This window comes from Arvicanthis niloticus, chromosome 6, assembly GCF_011762505.2.
Source record: "Arvicanthis niloticus isolate mArvNil1 chromosome 6, mArvNil1.pat.X, whole genome shotgun sequence".
NCBI classification, from domain to species: domain Eukaryota; kingdom Metazoa; phylum Chordata; class Mammalia; order Rodentia; family Muridae; genus Arvicanthis; species Arvicanthis niloticus.
Window position 1 is genome coordinate 1,048,291 of NC_047663.1, and position 18,673 is coordinate 1,066,963.

Below are 18,673 nucleotides of genomic sequence, written 5' to 3' on the forward strand. Positions count from 1 at the left end.
AGCCCCAGTCAAGTATTTTCCTTTACAAGAGTTGCTGTGGTAGTGATGTCTCTTCACAGCAATGAAACCCTAAGTAAGACATGATGTTTTCTGGCAAACAGCTAAGATAAGTGTTGAGTACATTAATGTGGAAATATACTAGTTTTAGGCATCACTGAAACAACTGTAATTTTATTTAAGTTTTTAGGCAAAAAGATTTACCAATATCAATGTCATTCATGAAATTTCCCATTTCTACAATGTTGAAATAGAAAAAACATTAATCCAGTGCTCAGATGTTGCAAAGGAATGACAACTTTAGAAAACAGAACAAAGCCAGATGGTGGTGGTGCACACCTTTAATCCCAGCATTTGGGAGACAGAGGCAGGTGGATGTCCAAGTTCGAGGCCAGCCTGGTTACAAAGCAAGTTCCAGGACAGCCAGAATTACATAGAGAAACCCTGTCTTGTAAAACAAAACAAAACAAAACAGATAGAAGGAAAGAAGGCAAGAAAGAAAGAAACAAAGATAAGAGAGCACAAAGTTGGTACAACAGGAGTATTTCCAGGCTCCTAAATTGATACCAAGTTACCCTTAAGGTTGGTAGCTTGGTCAGTCCCCAAACCAATCTCCAGACTACTCAGCTTACAGCAGGGTCCAGAAGTGCTACATAGGCAAATGGAACGTCATTGATTTTAGAATTGGTCATTATTTAAATCTTCTCATAAGATGACTCCATGTGTAGATCAAGTCTAACCATCACAAAGCATCACTGTGAATAGCTCAGAAATGTTGATAACGTGCACGGAAGAGATGGGAGGTGGGCACACTGGCCACTTCCCTGCAGGGTGATCACCCTTCACCACCCCAACAGTCACTCACTGTTCTCTATCTTGGCAGTGGAGTGTGGCTCACTATACCTAAGCTTCAGTACGTCTGTTCATATCACCAGTGAGGCCTAATCTAGCCAGGCAGTCTTACAAAGCACACAACAACAGAGTCACATAACCTTTCCTCTGAAGGAACCCATACTTCACAAAGTTTACAGCCCACAGAATCAGCTGACTGGGACTCAAGGGCTCGCAGTGATCAGGAGCCTGTAGGGCTCTGACCTAGGTCCTCTGCATCTATGTTATGGCTGAGTAGCTTGGTGTTCTTATAGGACTCCTAACAGTGGGAAGGGAGGGTGTCCCCGACTCTTTTGTCTACTGTGTGAACCGTTCCCTCCTACTGGGTTGCCTCACCCAGCCTTGATGTGATGTTACGTGCCTGGTCTTACTGTAACTTGTTATACTCTGCTTGGTTGATGTTCCTGAGGGGTGTGGCAGAGGAGATTCTGAGGAGGGGAAACTGCAGTCAGGATGTAATATATGAGAGAATAGGGGGAAAAAAGGGAGAAAAAAAGAAAGAAACAGGGGATCATAAGCAAGTGCTGCCATGGAATAAGTACGGGGAATTCATGAGGAAAGGGACTGTGGGGAATCCTGAGCTTGACCAAACAGTTGGAATCAGGTCACCTGAGGCCGAGGCACTTCCCTCAGTCCACAGTGATGCTCAGGATGGTGAGACTCGATCTAGATGTAGAGTCATCTTGTTAGAAGACCCAGGCTCTTATGGGTGCGCAAGAGACTCTTCCCTCTGGTGGGAAGCAAGTTCATTTGCTGAGATTCCTCATGATGTTCAGAGAGGATCCTCTGTACCCAGATCCAAAATGATTCCAGTGGTTCAGATAGTGAAAGAGCTGGTACAACTGCAAGCGCTTCTCAAATCCTGGGGTTTTAGGGATTTTGCTATGGTATGCAGAGTAAAAGGGGTTACTGAAGCCCCCGAACATGCCGGCTATTGCCAGCTCATATTCTGAGTGGCCGTAGAAGGATGCTGGATCAAAAATGATGGGCCCCGAGGAATCTTCTGCTACATTCCCTCCCCAGAGGTCTCCGTGAAGTAAGGAGGGCACAATTTCCAGATCACGGAACAGGTCAGGAATCTTCAACTGCAGGGAAGAAGACGGAGCCTTTTTAACAAAGTGGCCAATCATACGGAGGTGTAGGTGCTTTCCTAAGTGCCAATGCACATGTCTGAGCAGGTACTCAGATGTGCCTGACTAGGAGAGAGAAGATGGGGACGCTGACAAGCACTATGCTTTCTATCAGAAGTAGGCTCAGATGCCATCCCGGCCTTGCTGCCTCCCCTCTATCAGGGCTCAGAGGGGCATGCTGTAGGCACTGGGCATGTAGCAGAGGCCCTGCTCACCTGCAGAGCAGACCACAGCTCAAGAGCTTCCCGGTCCCCAGACTTCTTCTCCACCATGTCCATCTGGGGCTGAATGCGTTGCCTGGCATAGAATGTGACCCAATCCTTTTGCCAGTCATTTACCTGCACAAGTGACAGTAAAGGAGAAAACAGACTTTATCAGAAACACATCAGAACTGAAGGAAGCTCAAGTGCCCAGAAATCCCAAAGTAGAATGGGCTGCAGGAAGCATGAAAGGGGTAGCAGCCACAGGAGGTTAAAAAGAGGTGAGGGGTGACGAGGCAACATGAGGCCAGGTCCTGTCCCAGGAGTAACGGTAAGCAGGGTATGCCACATGACCACTTGCAGCCTTCCAAGCCTGAAGACCAACTAAAGCAATTTAATTAGAACAACTGTGGCATACAGGCCAGAGCTGGCCGACCCGCTGGATCTCATGGCTTCTCTCCAATCATCTTCCAGCAATCGCCTGGCCACATTTTACCTTGTCCTAGGACTGAGGAGAAAAATCATATGGAGCCTCTTTCAAAAGAGCTCCCAAGGACAGACATCCAAGGTCATGGGTGCATTCCACTCAGGAAGGAAGACACGACACGTGAGAAAGATTCAGTGCCTCCCACTCAGGAAGGAAGGTGGACATGTGAGAGTGATTCAGCTCAGAGTAGCACATGACACAGGAGGACAAGACAGATACACATAAGCACTCATGTGCATATGTCTGCATGTGAACGCACATGCATCGTGAGTTACAGGCAAGAGAGGCAGGGCCAATACCAGCTGACACACACCCTAAACACATAGGACCTGAAACCCCCATAGGAGGCAGGTTTACATATAACCTCCTACACATTTCTAAATCTATGGCCCCTGTGCCCACCACAAAACATCGACAGGTTTCTAGATTCTGCGTTCACTCATCTTGGCAAGGAGCTTTCCTATTTGTTACCGTGATAAAACCAGCCCAGGGGTTTTGTAGGGCTTTTTTTAATCTTATAGTTCCAGGTTATATTCCATCATTTCAGGAAGGACAACGCAGGCCAACCAATTCAAGTAATTCCTCACTGTGACTTTCTAACCAGGTGATTTCAGGCAGATGTTTGTTTGTTTGTTTGTTTGTTTGTTTGTTTGTTTGTTTGTTTTTTAAGACAGGGTTTCTCTGTGTAGCCCTGGCTGTTCTGGAACTTACTATGGAGACCAAGTTGGCCTCAAACTCACAGAGATCCACCTGCCTCTGCCTCCCGAGTGCTGGGACTCAAGGTGTACACCACCACACCAGCTTCCCAGGTGATTCTAGACTGTATCAAGTTGACAAAACTAGCTGTCGCAACTGTCACCCTATGTACTTCATATCTGCTGGGCATCAGGTAATGTGTTCTAGGCAGAAACTCCCAGGGGAACAGACTTCAAACCACAAACATGAACGGTATAATACCTTGTCACTGTGCTCTCTCTGAGAGTTTAATAGCTTAGTATCCACAGGGGAGTGGGCCCAAACACTTCTACTCATAGGAAAGTCCTCAGATGGTCAAGTTCTTAAATAAACAATATACTTTGCATAGAACCCACACACTGCTGTCATATACTTAAGTCATCTCCACATTACTTATAATATCTAAATGATGAGATAACATCAGTTAAGAGGGCTGGCTGATCTTGTAGAGGACCCAGCACCCATGGCTGGCTACTCACGGACACCTGGGACTCCAGTTCCAGAGGATCTAATTCCTTCATCTGGCCTCAGCAGGCATCCACATATACACATGCGTGTGCGTGTGCTTGTTCATGTATGTATGTATGTATGTATATGCATACATACATATATATAATATATATTATATATGTATGTATATATTATGTATATGTATATATATTATATGTGTATATATATATATTTTGTGTGTGTGTATATATATATATATGTGTACACATATATATATATACACATATATATATACACACACACAATCTTTAAAAAGAAGTTGGGTATGGTGGCACACATGTTTAATATCAAGAATTGGGAGGCAGAACAGGCAGATCTCTGAGTTTGAGGTCATCTGGTCTACATACTGAGTTCCAGGCCTGCTAAGGTTACATAGTGAGACCTTGTTTCAAAAATAAATACATAAATAAAATAAAAAAATAATAAAATAAAAAAATGAATAATAAAAATAAGCAAACTAAAAGCTACAAATTTTCTAATTTTTAACCCCTCCTTGAAGTCCAGCATCCTAACCTGCTATTTCTTCTGTCCGATTTTCCATCTTAATCTAACATTAAGTTTATTTACTTCATGTCAACTTCTTAAAAATTATCAGGGAAAAAAAGGGGTGCAAAGACTTACAAAATCTCACAGACGGGGAATAGGGTAATTTCCCCACTGTGTCTCAACAGCCAGTCTGGCTGTGGAATGGGGGTGGGCTCTGAGCCACTCACCTGGGGGAGGTATCCACAGCACGTCACTACATCAAACCCGAACTGGTCCACATACTGCCGCTCGGCCTGTCCGCCTCCTTTCCCTTCCATGAGAAAGAAAACAAAGAAAAGTGACAGTTTGTCCCCTTGTTCTAGAAGATCCTCAGGTCCACTCTTGCAGCTCAGAATTGTTGTTTTGCAATCAATATTCCCTTACCCCCCCTAATGCTTGCACTCATAAATAAGCAGGTCACCCAGAACAGTATCTGCTTTAGCAGACTCAATAATCAAGACACTAGCTATTCTAGAAGCAGAACCAAGTACCAGAGGAGCATGGGGATGGAAGGGTTCATAACAATGTCAAAAATAAGTTAAAAACATTACTTTCTTTAGAAAGGAAAAATATCAACCCTATAATCCATCAGGAAAGGAGGCTTTCAGTGACAATGTTCTTCCATTTTTGACAGATAAAATTATTATGCTTTGAAATGGCCTCAACTTTATGTATCTCCCCCAAATTAAGAAAATCCCAAACACAGGAATTCCATGCAACCTGGAAGCAATAGGTCTTAAAGCCAGTTTGACAGAACCTATTAGCTAATCCTCACAGGACAAGATAGGCTGATGGTACTACCAGTATATTATCACAGGATGACAGGCTACTAGGACCCTTCAGCAGAACGATACACAGGAGATTCCGGATTACCTGCTTTCTGACTATCAGCTATTCTGTCTAACAGAGTCAGCACATGAAGTACATATGGATTATCAACTGTCAGTTGCTAACACCACACTGTGTTCTAGATGGGTGGCATTATGGCTGTCATTCTGAGCCTAGAGAATGCCATGCACATGGAAGAGAAGACAGCATATTTAAAGGAGTCACCTTGTATTGGAAGCCAAAACGGCTTTGATTAGACTCCCTTCTGGAGAGTAAGACATAAAACAACCACACCATCACGTGGCTTCAGCTCCACCAATATTTCCTCTTTTTTCAGTATGTCTAGGACACACTGTACCAATCATACCCATTGTGTTCACTGCACTGCAAACTTTGGATGGCCACCCTTTGCTTTGGCATCAGCATAGGCTATACAGCACTACCCCATCCCTGAGCCCTCTTCCAGACAGGGTCCCTTAGGGCTCACACAGCCCCTTACCCACAGTGCCAGCCTCCTTCAGGAGCCTCTCTCCAAGCTTCCTGTTCTCAAGGTGTAGATCTGCAAGCTGGGTCCCAAGCTTGGCGGCATGACTAAAATCAGAACACAGGAACTGAACGGATGACACACAGACAGCAGATCCGTCTGAAAGGTCTCAAGACACGTAAGGTGAACATGAAGTTCACTCTACTGAAGTAAGAAGGGAGACTGGGTATGGTGGCACACAACAAGAATCCTAGGGAGGAGGAGGCAGGAGGATACAGTTCTGTTCGTTTGACCACCTTTCCTAGTCTTTTAGACTTTGCGGCTGAGTCTTTTTGTGGTCATCCCACTTTGAGAGTGTCCTCTCTCTGGCATTTATCTGGCAGAGAGCGGATAACATTCATAATACAGAGTTGTCATCTGTGTAGTCACCGGCTCTTTACAGTACGCCTTAAAAACCTTGCCCCCCGCCCCCCGCTGCCCTAATACAAGATGCCAAAATAAAAGACCCACACAGAGGAAGAAATAAGGCCTTTGCTTTTAACCAGAAGTGGCGGTGTCAAAACAGACCTGCTCAGGTACCGCATGTCCAAATGTTCCATCACTAGCATGCTCCCTCCTCCTGGGGCATCGAGAACCTTGATGGGCTTGGGTACTTTGACTGTGTCTGTCTTCAGGATGGCAGTTAAGCTTGCCATCTCACCGTCAAACATCCTTTTAGCCTGCCAGTAAAGCAATGGAGGAGGAGACCAAGGTCAACAGAGAGAGACCATGCAGACATGATTACCTCTGGCCTTACAATTTCAAACCACATTGATGCTAGCCAGAGGACTAGCATGGACAGGCCTTTCAAGGTACTCATCAGAGGTCACAAGTGCTGACATCACACAGGCATAAAGCAAGCTTGTACTTTGCAGTGTGGGACTGCATTTGTTTGCTTGCTTGCTTGGTTTTTGGTTTTTGAGACAGGGTCTCTAGGTAACCTTGGCTGTCTTGAAACTGCTATGTAGACCAAGCTGGCCTCAACCTGCCTCTGCCTCTCATATGCACCAATCAATCAATCTTGAAGTGTCACCTTCATGAGACTGAGTCTGGATACCACTGAGTGGTGATGGCAATGCGCCTTTAATCCCAAGCACTTGGCAGGCAGAGGCGGGCAACTCTCTGAGTTTGAGGCCAGCCTGCCTACAAGAGTGAATTCCAGGGCATCCAGGGCTACACAGAGAAACCCTGCCTTGAGACATACCAACAAAAAGAGTCCAGCTATTACCCACCCCCAGAGACAGCTGTCTCCACCCTGGCTTCCCCCATCACAGAGCAACTCTGCCTGCTTGGTTATGCTTCCTGTGTTCCTGGCTTTTGTTGTTTTGTTGTTGTTTTTAATGTGACAGGGTTTTGCTATATAGTCCATGCTGGCCTCAAACTCACAGTCCTCCTGCCTCAGCCTTCTGAGTGCTGCAAAATCATTTTACATGCAGTCACATGGGATCTGTGGCGAACATACCAAAATGTAATCACCCCTCCTACTGAACAGTGCTGCCAGGGAAATTCTGCTTACGCTCGTAGTTACTACCTCTGTGATCTCGGGCAAGTTACTTAAGCTGTCTTTGCTTCAGTTTGCTCACCTATAAAATGAGAGAAACTACATTTCTGAGGTAGCAGCTAACACACGGCCCATTCTAAACATTCTACAAATGTCATAACTACTCACTAAGAGAGCCAAAGCTTCTGAGAAGAAAAAAAGAACTGTGTCCCTGACAGAACTTTCACAGCAATCTCTTTAGAGCATGAAGGAGAAGCTAGACTTTTGTCGAGGTGCTGGTGACAGAGACTATATTAAAAGTCAGCACAGAAAAAAAAATGCAGGAAAAGTTTTAAAAGTAACTGTGGCAGCCATTAAGAAGCACGGCTCCTTCACAGAAGCAGTTGGCTGCCTATGTGGTCTGAAGATCCCAGCTGAGACAGCAGCTGCTCATAAATACACTTCTGGAGAAATTAGGCCTCAGTTGGACCACTGTGGGAAAAAAAATCTGGAAACAATCTAAAAATGAGATAAAAATTTATCACAAGAGTCTAATAAGAACAGTCAAGCAGGTAGATTCTAGCAAGGCATAAGAGAGCAGATAAAAGAACAGCCAGGTAGTCCTAGACGTCTGACCTCACAGAAAGCAGAGCAAGGAAGAGTTGTGTTGCTAACACAAGAGTTATATTCACATTCTGCAGAGGCTCATCTTACGGACAGTATGCCTGCATAATCCATGCTATATATCCCAGTGCAAGCAAGAAAAAGACCAAATGGAAAAGGAAGACTGAAAATTTGAAAATAGACTTTGAATGGGAAATAACCCAGCAGTGGGGCTGGAGAGATGGCTTAGTGGTTAAAAGTGCATAACTGCTCTTGCATAGGTCCTGAGTTCAATTCCTAGCCCCCACATCAGGTAGATCATAACCACCTGTAATTCCCACATCAGGAGGTTCTGATGTCTCTGGTCTCCATGGACACCACACATAGCCTACACCATATATACATACATGCATACTGTCTTTAAAACTGAATAAATAAATCTTTAGAAAAAAAACTCAGCAGTTCGTGCTGGGTAATATGTGCAATCCTACCACTTGAGAGGCTGAGGATTCCATATTAAGTTTCAGTCTAGCCTGGGCTACATATAGATGGAAATTGTGCCTCAAAACAAACAAAAACCCCACTTCCTGAGAGAGAATGTAAACTCACAGGAAGCAGTCACATCTCTGTTAGTTCAAGGCCATTCTGGTCTACGTAGCAAATCCCAAGCCAGCTAGGGCTACATAGCGAGATCCTGTTTCAAGAAATTAAAAAAAAAAAAAAAAAAAAAAAAAAAAAAAAAATAGATTTGGAAAAGAGAGAAAAGAATCCAAACTCAACTCCAAACAACAGAAAACACTTAAGAAAAACCACCACTAGTTTGAGAGTGTAGCTCAGTGATAATAGTACTTGCTTAGCATGTACAAGGCCCTGGGTTCAACTTGTCATCACAGAGAAAAAACAAATCAAGATGGAGATACCAAGGGCTGTGTAAAGAAAGGAAAAAAAAAAAAAGAAAGAAAAAGAAAAAAAAAACCTACAAGCAAAACCAGAACAGAGAAGTCCAGCTGTAGAGCATTCAGGGGACTTTGAAGTCTGATGCTAAGTATCTAATGTAACTTCAAGGGGAGTTGACAGAGTTCAACTGATGTCTGAAGACAGGGGTTGAGGCAAATCCTGAGGGAAAATGGTATTTCAAAGGTAAATGCACATGTGAGAGGCAAGATTCCTTTATTGAAAGATAAATGACCACAAATGCAAGCTAGGCTCGCGGCTAAAACCTGCAATCCCAGCACTCAAGAGACAGAAACATTGAGTTTGGAGGTCAGCCTTAGTGACAGAAACCAATTCTAACTTGGAGGAGGTGTGAGGTACAGGGCTTGAGAAGAAGGTAAATACCTTCTTTAAAAAGACTTTGCCAAGTTCTACAGAAGTCTCCTACCTCCCTTCCAACCAACACCTAGAGTGAACAGTTTAAAATGACAAAGGGACAGCAGCAACCAGGAAGGCAACTGAAGCCTTGGGGCTCACCCTACCTTTCATTGGGCGCTTCAGAAAAAGTTCACACTCAAACAGAACATGGTGGGGGTGAGTGCATTATTTTGATCCTTTAAGATCTTGGATCTGAGTTTTAAGTCTGTGGGTTGAAATAAGCTCTAGATAAACACGTGTACTCTACGTTTCTCAAAACTAGCCAAACGTGAAGGGTTTCTCAAAGAAGTAGGCATCGCAGTCTCTGAATACCACGCGCTGTCCCTGCGCAGCCACCGCTGCCGCAGCGCACACAGCGGGCAAAGGCAGGGAAGCCTGAGAGTGAAATCGCCGGGCTGTGGCAGTCACGCGTGGACGGCGGCCAGAGACTGTCGCTGAATAGTCTCTAGCGCTACCCAACCCGGGCCAGCTCAGGATCTCACACACCCTGGACCCAAAGCAGAGCCCCATTTTAGCCTCGGGCCAACGAGCCCGACCCTGACCCAGCGCCGGTGGTCCTACCTCTGCCTTGGAGTTCACTTTCACAAACACTCGTCCTTTGTCCGTGTCATAACTCTGGCCCTGGCTAATGCACCCGCCGCCCGAGTGACCCGTAGCTTTGACTGAGCTGCAGCCCAGCTCCCGCTTAAGCAGGGTCTCCATGAGAGCAGTTTCGCTACAACCCGGGTTCAGGCCTGGAGCAGAAGCGGGTACAGCTGCGGGGCGGGGCAGACACAGACCAGTGATGGGATTGGATGACAAGAAGGAAGGGGCGGGGAAACTTTTGGAGGGGCGTGGCCTGTCTGGTTAGGATTGGTTGAGAGGCCGAGCGACTGCTGCAAGTTCCCTTTGGCTGCTAGGGGGCAGAAGCGGGGTGAGTGGGTGGGGCGACCAGCCTTGAGGCTCTGGTATGCTAAACTCTCAATTCAAACCGATTCAAAACAATTCCCAGACAGCTGTGTAGACTGAAGGAGGTTACTTCGACCCCTCCAGGTTCTGCCTGAAGCCGTTAGTGAAGTGAAGCTGTGCCCTTAGGGTTTTGCAGAGGATGACGCATCCTTTCTCAGGGATGAGCTGGCCAAGGCACTATTTCCCTGGCCAGGAGGCCTTACCTCCTGTGGGAAGTATAGAGATCCTTCTGCTAACAAATAAACAATAATAGAACCCACATACCTCCCTTCCACGTGTGATCAAGCAGATCTGGTATAGTTGGGTCAAATAAACTTGTTTAAAGAAGCAAAAATGTGTGGCTTGTTATCCCCCATAAACAATAACCTCTAGCATTTCAAGAAGTGTGTTCTTGGACAAGGGGCTTACAGGTCAGATGCATTTTTGTTTCACGGATCTCTTAAGCGTAGTAATTAAAACTTAAAACATAACTTTGGCTTTCATGATGTCACATGTACCTTACAAAGAGTTTCAGTGTAATCACACTGTAGGTTTTATTGTGCACACAAGATTGAGTAAATCACTAGGAAATTTTTCACTAAATTGTGCTGTGACTGAAATATGCCTAAATAAACTACACAGAGCCAGACTTGAACTTTGAACCAACACCAGTTACCTAGTCTTATGGAACAGAACTGCCTTCTTGTCTCTAGCTGCCTACTCTGCTAGCTGTAGTGGTTATAAAGACCCTCTCAGACCTTCCCTTGTCCTAAATGTAGGGTAAAAAGGACCAGCGCCAGAGGGAAAAACACCTTGACCCTGACTTGATTCCAAGTCCAAGACCAGAGCCAAGAAACAGACACACCAGTACTGAATATGAGATCACACCTATCTCTGAACTTTCCTCAAGATTAGGCCACAAAAGTTTCACCAATCCCCAGACCACTCTGGAAAGCTCCCCCTCCCCCCTCCAGAAACCCCATATAAAGCCTGTGTTCTGTTCAGCTCCCTGCTGCTTCTAACCCGAGCAGAGGCAACCACCCTCCTGGTTTTTCCCTCCCAGTCAATATCTTGTATGAGGTTTGTTGTGCAGAATGACTTGTGGAGCAAAGCTGTGATGCTTGTTTGGAGGAGGCTTTTCCCCCACTAGAGCTGAGCTGTAGCGTGTTCATTGGGGAAACCTTCCCCTGCAGGAGCAAAGCTATAACTTATACCCTCGGTGCTCACCTGCCAGCACTCAGCTGAGCTGTCCTCTCAGTCTGTCCAGGTCTGTGACAATGATCTGCAATGCAGGACTCAGACTGTTTAAGTGTGTAAGTCCCAGGGCATGCCGCCTCCAATACAAGAGTTTTGTATTATATGTGATTGTCAGATTAGCTTGTGTCTCAGCTAGACTTCAGTTTCTCCAAAGCAAGTTAAAAATCTGTCTTTCTCAGAGGGGAAAAAACCAGCAGGATTCATGTATAGATATAAAGAAAGAGACTTAAGAAACTGCAAATCTGAAATCAACAGGATCTGCTGGCAGGCTGGAGACAAAGAGATGTTGTCTGAATCACAGTCTTCCTTCCACAGAATTTCTTCTCGTAGAAAGTTGATTTATTCTGTTAAGACCTCTAGCTGACTTACTTTGTGGAAGGAAATGTGCCTATTCCAGACCCATGTTAGCAGGATGCAAACATGCACACTTTTTTTTGTTGTTTTGGTTATGGACTTGTGTAGAATAAGGAAGATTAATATTGAAGTAGGGTTTCACTATACAGCCCAGGCTGGCCTCAGAGTCAGGGAAATCCTGCCTCATCTTACCAAGTCCCAGGATGATAGACAACAGCCCCCAACAGAAAAATGATTAACCAAATGTGGTGGTTTGAATAGGTTTGGCCCCTATAGACTCGTGTGTTTGAATGCTTGAGCAGTGGCATTACTAGGAAGTGTGGCTTTGTTGGAGGAGGTGTGTCACTGTGGGTGAGATCTCTATGCTCAAGCCCCACCCAGTGTGGAATTCCAGACTCCTGGCAGCCTTTGGATCAAGATGTAGACCTCTCAGCTCTTTCTCCAACACCATGTCTGCCTGCATGCTGTCATGCTTCCCACTATCATGATAAAGGACTAAACCTCTGAAATTGTAAGCCAGCCCCAACTAAATGTTTGTCTTTATAAGAGTTGCCTTGGTTATGGTGTCTCTTCACAGCAATAAAACCCTAACTAAGACCCCACAGACCTGGACAATGGTGCCCAATCAAGTGGACACAGTTGACCACCATACTCCCCATTGTTTCTCAGTTCATAGCACAAGAATGTGCTAAAATGAGTGAATGAATGAAACCTTGAAAGTTTAAAGGAATAAAAAAGCAATTGAAGAAAGCATGCAGATTGTTTAATCTGACCTTCTGCTGGAAACATCTACAAATGCTGGTTGAAATAGTTAAAAACACATCCCATCAAAGAGTTTACAAGACAGAGAGGAATGAAGGCTTAATATCTAGGTGATAGAAGCCCAGAGTAAAAAGCCAAAATTTAAAGAATATGTTCTTGCCGTGGGGACAAGGGCTGGTTTCAGGGGGCTGGAGAGATGGCTCAGCAGTTAAGAGCACTTGACTGCTCTTCCAGAAGACCTGTGTTTACTCCCAGAGCCTACATGACTTACAACTGCCTGTAACTCTAGTTCCAAGGGATTCAACACTTGGCTTGTGTAGACATCGGGCACGATCATCGTATACACATACATATGCAGGCAAATCATTAGTACTAATAAAATGATTTTTTAAAAAATTTAAAGCTATGTTTCTATGTATTTTGTTTTCAGTAAACATGGATCTAAGTAACAGTACAGGACCAGATGGGTTCAAGGTGACCACGTAGTGGAAGAACAACTTTCCCACAAATCTAGGACTCCAAAGGCTTACATGAGCTGTAAGAAGGTAAAGTGCAATCCTGAACCTGGTACCTGTGAGGTCTCATCCTTGAATAAATCAGTGACATTGGTAGAAGTCATTATTGTCTGTTCTTGATTAGATTTGCAACCCAAACTTGTTGGGAGCTGATTTTTAGCAGAAAGCAGCTATCAACTTTGCAGCCATCTTGAGCCATATACCTTGACCAGAGCACTTAGCCCCAAAATGTGGGACAGTATGGAGAGCAACATTTTGGCCCCCGAGTGTGGGGCAGAGTGGACCTCAACACAAACTCATATTACTTAGATTATTTTTTTTAAACACAAGATTTACTTTTAATTTTAGGCCAAGAGAATGAAACACTAGATCTCATGGAAATTCTTTACATAATTCAATGAAGTCAAAAGTGGACAGTGGACTCGAAAGTGCTGGGCTGACTGAGCACAGTAGTCCGATCCTTTAGTCTCAGTATTTAGGATCTGAAGCAGGGGGATTGCAGTAAATTGAAGGCCAGCTTAAACCGCATAGCAAGAACCTGTCTCTCTCTCTCTCTCTCTCTCTCTCTCTCTGTGTGTGTGTGTGTGTGTGTGTGTGTGTTACTATTAAAATTTTATATACTTATATACTTTATATATTTTTGAAACAGGTTCTCTTGTATCCCAGGCTTGCTTCTAACATGCTAGGTACACAAGGATGGCCTTGAACTCCTCATCCTCCTGTCCCTACCTGGGTTACAGGGGTGTGCCAACATGCCCAAATTAGAGTGTTTGTTACTATTAAGCAGAATATTATATGCTGGTTGCCAGTCCAAGAGGAGGGCACTAAACACTTCTGCCCTGTGTTCTTGATATCAGAGTCTCAATGGGCAAGACAACATGGCTGAATACTGGATGAAACCATATTTCAGCTACACAGAAAAGGGAGCAACTCCAGTTTAGGAGCATGTAGTAGTCCCTGCCGGCCAGCAGGCTCCACCACAGCTGCAAATCCAGAGCAACTGGCTATGTGCATTGCTTATCCTGCTGTCATAAAACTGCTCTGTCCCCGCCTTGTGGAAGACACGTGTTAGATTCACCCTAGTGCCATGGGGCACACATGTATACGCGGAATAAAGAAGTCAATTCTGGGCTTTCAAAAGGGACAGTCTGGCCCAAAGTGATAACCACATCACAGCTTTTTGTATTCTAGGCCCAAGTCTATTTTTTTATTATTTAATTAAGTCTATCAATTAATTTGTTTATTTATTTATTAGTTTTCCATGGCAGGGTTTCTCTGTGTAACCCTGGTGATTCTGGAACTCATTCTGTAGACCAAACAGGTTTATAATCACAGAGATCCAACTGCCTCTGCCTCCTGAGTTCTGGGATGAAAGGCGCTCACCACCACTCCCAGCTGTATTTTTTAAATTTTATGTGTATCGGTGTCTTGTCTGCATTAACATCTGTGCACCATGTGCATGGCTGGTGCTCATAGAGGTCAGAAGGGGGTAGGCTCTCCAGGAACTGCAGTTACAGACAGTTGTTAGGTAATAGGAAATGAACCTGGGTCCTCTAGAAGAGCAGCCAGTGCTCTTAATCACCGAGCCATTTCTCCATCATGCCCGAGAGTCCATTCTTAGATACCAAAAGGGGGTTGAAAAACCATTCACGAGACTCTCTTGCCCAAGAGCTGTAGACTGAATACTTTCATGGAATTCATGGAGTCACTAATCCCAGCATAGCCAATTTAGGACTGGTGCCTTAAAGGATGTAATTAATATTAAATGAGCTCACAGGGTGGGGCCATAATCCAAGAGCATTACTGAGTGAATCCATAAATAGAGACTCCAGAAAGCTTACTCTCAGTGTATATGAGTGTTTCATATTTCAGGAAAAAGCCATGGCCAGACATAGCAGGCAATCAGTTCTCTACAGACCAGAAACATGAGATAGATCCCTTGGCAACCTAACTCTTCTGTCACTCTGATCTCAGACATTCACTCTTCAGAATTATGACGATTAACTTTCTACTGTTTAAACCTGGCAGTAGACTGGCACCCTGAGTTAACTAACACACCAAAGAAACAACAGTAGGTTATGGATAATGACAGGTGCAGGCCTTGCCACAAGTACATAATGGGACAGTTATGCCTTTAATGTTAAAAAAGGAAAAAACTGGGAGCTTAAGGGATCGTTCAACAGTTAAGCGCACTTGCTGCTGTGTCAGAAAATCCAGGTTCAATTCTCAACACCCACATGGCAACTCCTATTCACTTTTGACTTGCCTGTAACCCCAGTTCCAACGGGTCTGCCTCTTCTTCTGGCCCCCATGCATGCTGTTCATACACACTCATTTAGGAAAACACTTGTACACATAAAAATAGATACTTTTAAAAGTCAAGCTTGGAAATATCTATAGGGAAGAAGAAAGTGCCAAAGACCTTGGTACAGATGATGAAAAAGAAGCTTGTTTAAGTTAAAAACAATAATTGCATAATGAAATGTCAAGATGGGGCAGACTGTTTAATCTTGGGTGGCCTGGAATTCTCTGCATAGACCAAGCTGACCTCAAACTCACAGAGATTTATGTGCTTCTGCTTCTGAATCTGGTATTAGAGGCATGTGCCTTTATGCCCAGCTTCAGAGTGAATTCTGTGGCTTTTGGGGGGTGGGTGGGCTTGGTTTTGTTTGCTTTTTGTTTTGTTTAGGTGTGGTTTTTGGAGACAGGGTTTCTCTGGATAGCTGTCCTAGAACTCATTCTGTAGACCAGGCTAGCCTCAAACTCAGAGATTGGCTGTCTCTCTGCCTCTCCACCACTGCCCAGCTCAGAGTGGAATCTTAAATTATATGTAAATTAAACACAGAAGAGGAGAGAATCACTAAATAAGAGGTCAGAAGTTACTGATAATGTGGCATGGAGAAACTGAAAGGAAAATTGAGGGAGAGGTTAAAAAACATGAAGAACAGAACAAGAAGTGTCTGTAAAAATGTAAGTGGACTTCCAGAAATTGGAAGGAGGACACAAGCTGAAAAGGACTGGAATGAAGCAGGAAGCTGGTCAGGGTGTGGAGCAGTGGGAACAGAGCCAACGTATCGTGTTCGTCATTGCCTTAACGGCAGGTCGGCAGGTCGTGAAGTTCATTCCGTGATAACCTTGAATTTCAACGGGACATCCAGTGGCCAGATTAAAATGACGAGTCCTAAGCCTGAACCTACTGAGAGCAGAAAAAGAATTCAGAAAGCCTTTGATCTCTTTAATGCTGACAGACCTGGACCTATAGATATCAAAATACTAAATAAAGGTGGCAATGAGGGCTTCGAACCCAAGAAAGAGGAAACCCAGAAAATGATAAATGAAATTCATGGGGAAGAGACAGGAAAAATTAACTTCAGGAACTTCTTGACAGTGATGACTCAGAAAATGTCAGAGAAAAGCACCTAAGAAGACATCCTGAAAGTCCTCAAGCTCTGCGGTGATAACGAGACCGGGAAAATATCACTCAAAAATCTGAAGTGAGTGGCCAAGGAGTTCGGGGAGAGCTTTCCTAACGAGGACCTGCAGAAAGTGAGTGATGAAGCCAGTTGAGGTGAAGATGTCAGGGTAAACTGTGAGAGTCCCTGCACATCAGGAAGAACCAGCCTCTATCAGTCACGGTTCCTTTTTCTACCGCAAGCACATGTGACTAAATTTAATATCTGCTAATGTGTGAAATCTGACTTTCAAGAACACCGCCATTCCACCCCCAGACCTCCAGGGTAATTTTAGCTCTGATCTTGAATCTATTTTGGACCTTTGAAAGTGTTCTTTGATATTAAATTCTTTGTACATTTACCTGCTGGTTAATTCAGGAGCTCAGGACAAGAACGCACAGAGTGGGTAGAAGGGTCTCAGAGTGTGACTACGGCCACTCCGTCTTTCATTACTTCATACTGCACTCGGATTTCCACACAGCTGCAAACACACAATGTACCCATGTCACCATGAACCATGAGAGTTCTAAAAACCATTCTGGCTTTTAGTTGACAGTTCTAAAACCCAATGAATGCTTGCTGTGGTATTTGCATATATGCTGTTGCATTCGTTTTGTTTTTAAAATAAAACTTTTCATAGTTTCAGCCCTCCCCCCCCCCCCGTGCCTCTGCCAAAAAAAAACCCCCAAAAACTGACCTTGATCCTCCTTGCCTGAGCCTCCTAGGTGCTGGGATGACAGGCAGGCAGGCAGATGGACACACATACACACACACACACACACACACACACAGAATGTGTGTGTTTGTATGGGGGTATGTGCACATGCATGTAAGAGTGCCGGTGCCTGCAGAGGCCAGAGGTGTTGGATGCCCCGGAAGCTGGAATTACAAACTTTTACGAGCCTTCAAAAGTGGGTACAGGGAAATGAACTCAAATAACTGCCAAGCCCTTTCTAGCCCTACGGAAACCTTGTAAAGTAAATTAAAAGATGTCCACTCTTAGACAAATAGCAGTGAAGTAATAAAATACCCAAAGCAAAGGAAGTCTGTAATATGAATAGCAAAGATGTCAAAAAGAATTAACATCTGTTTTCTCTGGAAGCCAAAAAATAGAGGGCTAATAGACTATAATCAAAAGAAAATAACTTCCCCAGGGGAAAAATGTTTCCAAAATTGAAAATGAAATAAAAATATTTTTTAAGCTGAGAGCTATGGCCGTCATGAAGTTAACTTTATTTGAAGTTTCTTTATTTCTGGTGATGCTGTTCCCTCCCATCCTAAAGGAAAGCCTGGGGGAATTGGTGCTCCCCTTCAGTGCTCCCCTCCCACCACAGGGATCTCAGGTCACTGAACCATCTAGCAGCTCTGCCTTTGTATTTCTTGACCTGGAACAGCAATTTGATTTATAACTGAAGTTGCTACTTTATAGCTTTCTATTACATACATGGATGTATGATCATGCTCTTTCCCATTACACACATGCATGTATGATCATGCTCTTTCCCATTACACACATGTATGCATGATCACGCTCTTTCCCATTACATACATGCATGTATGATCATGCTCTTTCCCATGTAAATAATGCATTTCACCATTAAAAACAAACAAACAAAAAATAAAAGGCCAGACAGGTGGCAATTGGACACACCTTTAAAACCTAGCACTCAAGAGGCAGAGGCAGGCAGGTCTCTGAATTCAAGGACAGCCTGGTCTAAGGAGCAAGTTCCAGGATAACCAGGTCTACACAGAGAAACTCTGTCTCAAGAAAAAAAAAAAAAAATATATATATATATATATATATATATATATATATATATATATGTGTGTGTGTGTGTGTGTGTGTGTGTGTGTGTGTGTCTGTGTGTGTGTGTGCGCGTGCGTGTGTATGTGTGTGTGTATGTAAAATATTCTTTATGCTTCTTTGGGTTTTTGTTGGTTTTTTCCAAGATAGGATTCCTCTCTGTAATAGCCTTGGCTGTCCTAGAACTCTCTTTGTAGACCAGACTGGCCTTAAACTCATGAAGATCCGCCTGACTCTGCCTACCAAGCACTGGGAATAAAGGCATGTGCCACCACACCTGGCTCATAAATTATTTTTTAATATTTTTAAGATTTATTTTATG

At 44.1% G+C, this 18,673-nt stretch overlaps 1 protein-coding gene across 1 annotated transcript; it reads right to left on the reverse strand.

Annotated features, from left to right (window-relative positions):
* Window positions 1-155: 155 nt before the first annotated feature.
* On the reverse strand, window positions 156-10,040 carry Fn3krp (fructosamine 3 kinase related protein). Its single transcript, XM_034506924.2, has 6 exons — window positions 9,842-10,040; window positions 6,355-6,506; window positions 5,803-5,894; window positions 4,664-4,746; window positions 2,234-2,356; window positions 156-1,973 (listed from the first exon to the last, which is right to left on the reverse strand). Exons 1-6 carry the CDS (start codon window positions 9,980-9,982, stop codon window positions 1,635-1,637), a joined length of 930 nt encoding a protein of 309 aa, XP_034362815.1. The 5' UTR covers window positions 9,983-10,040; the 3' UTR covers window positions 156-1,634.
* Window positions 10,041-18,673: the final 8,633 nt, after the last annotated feature.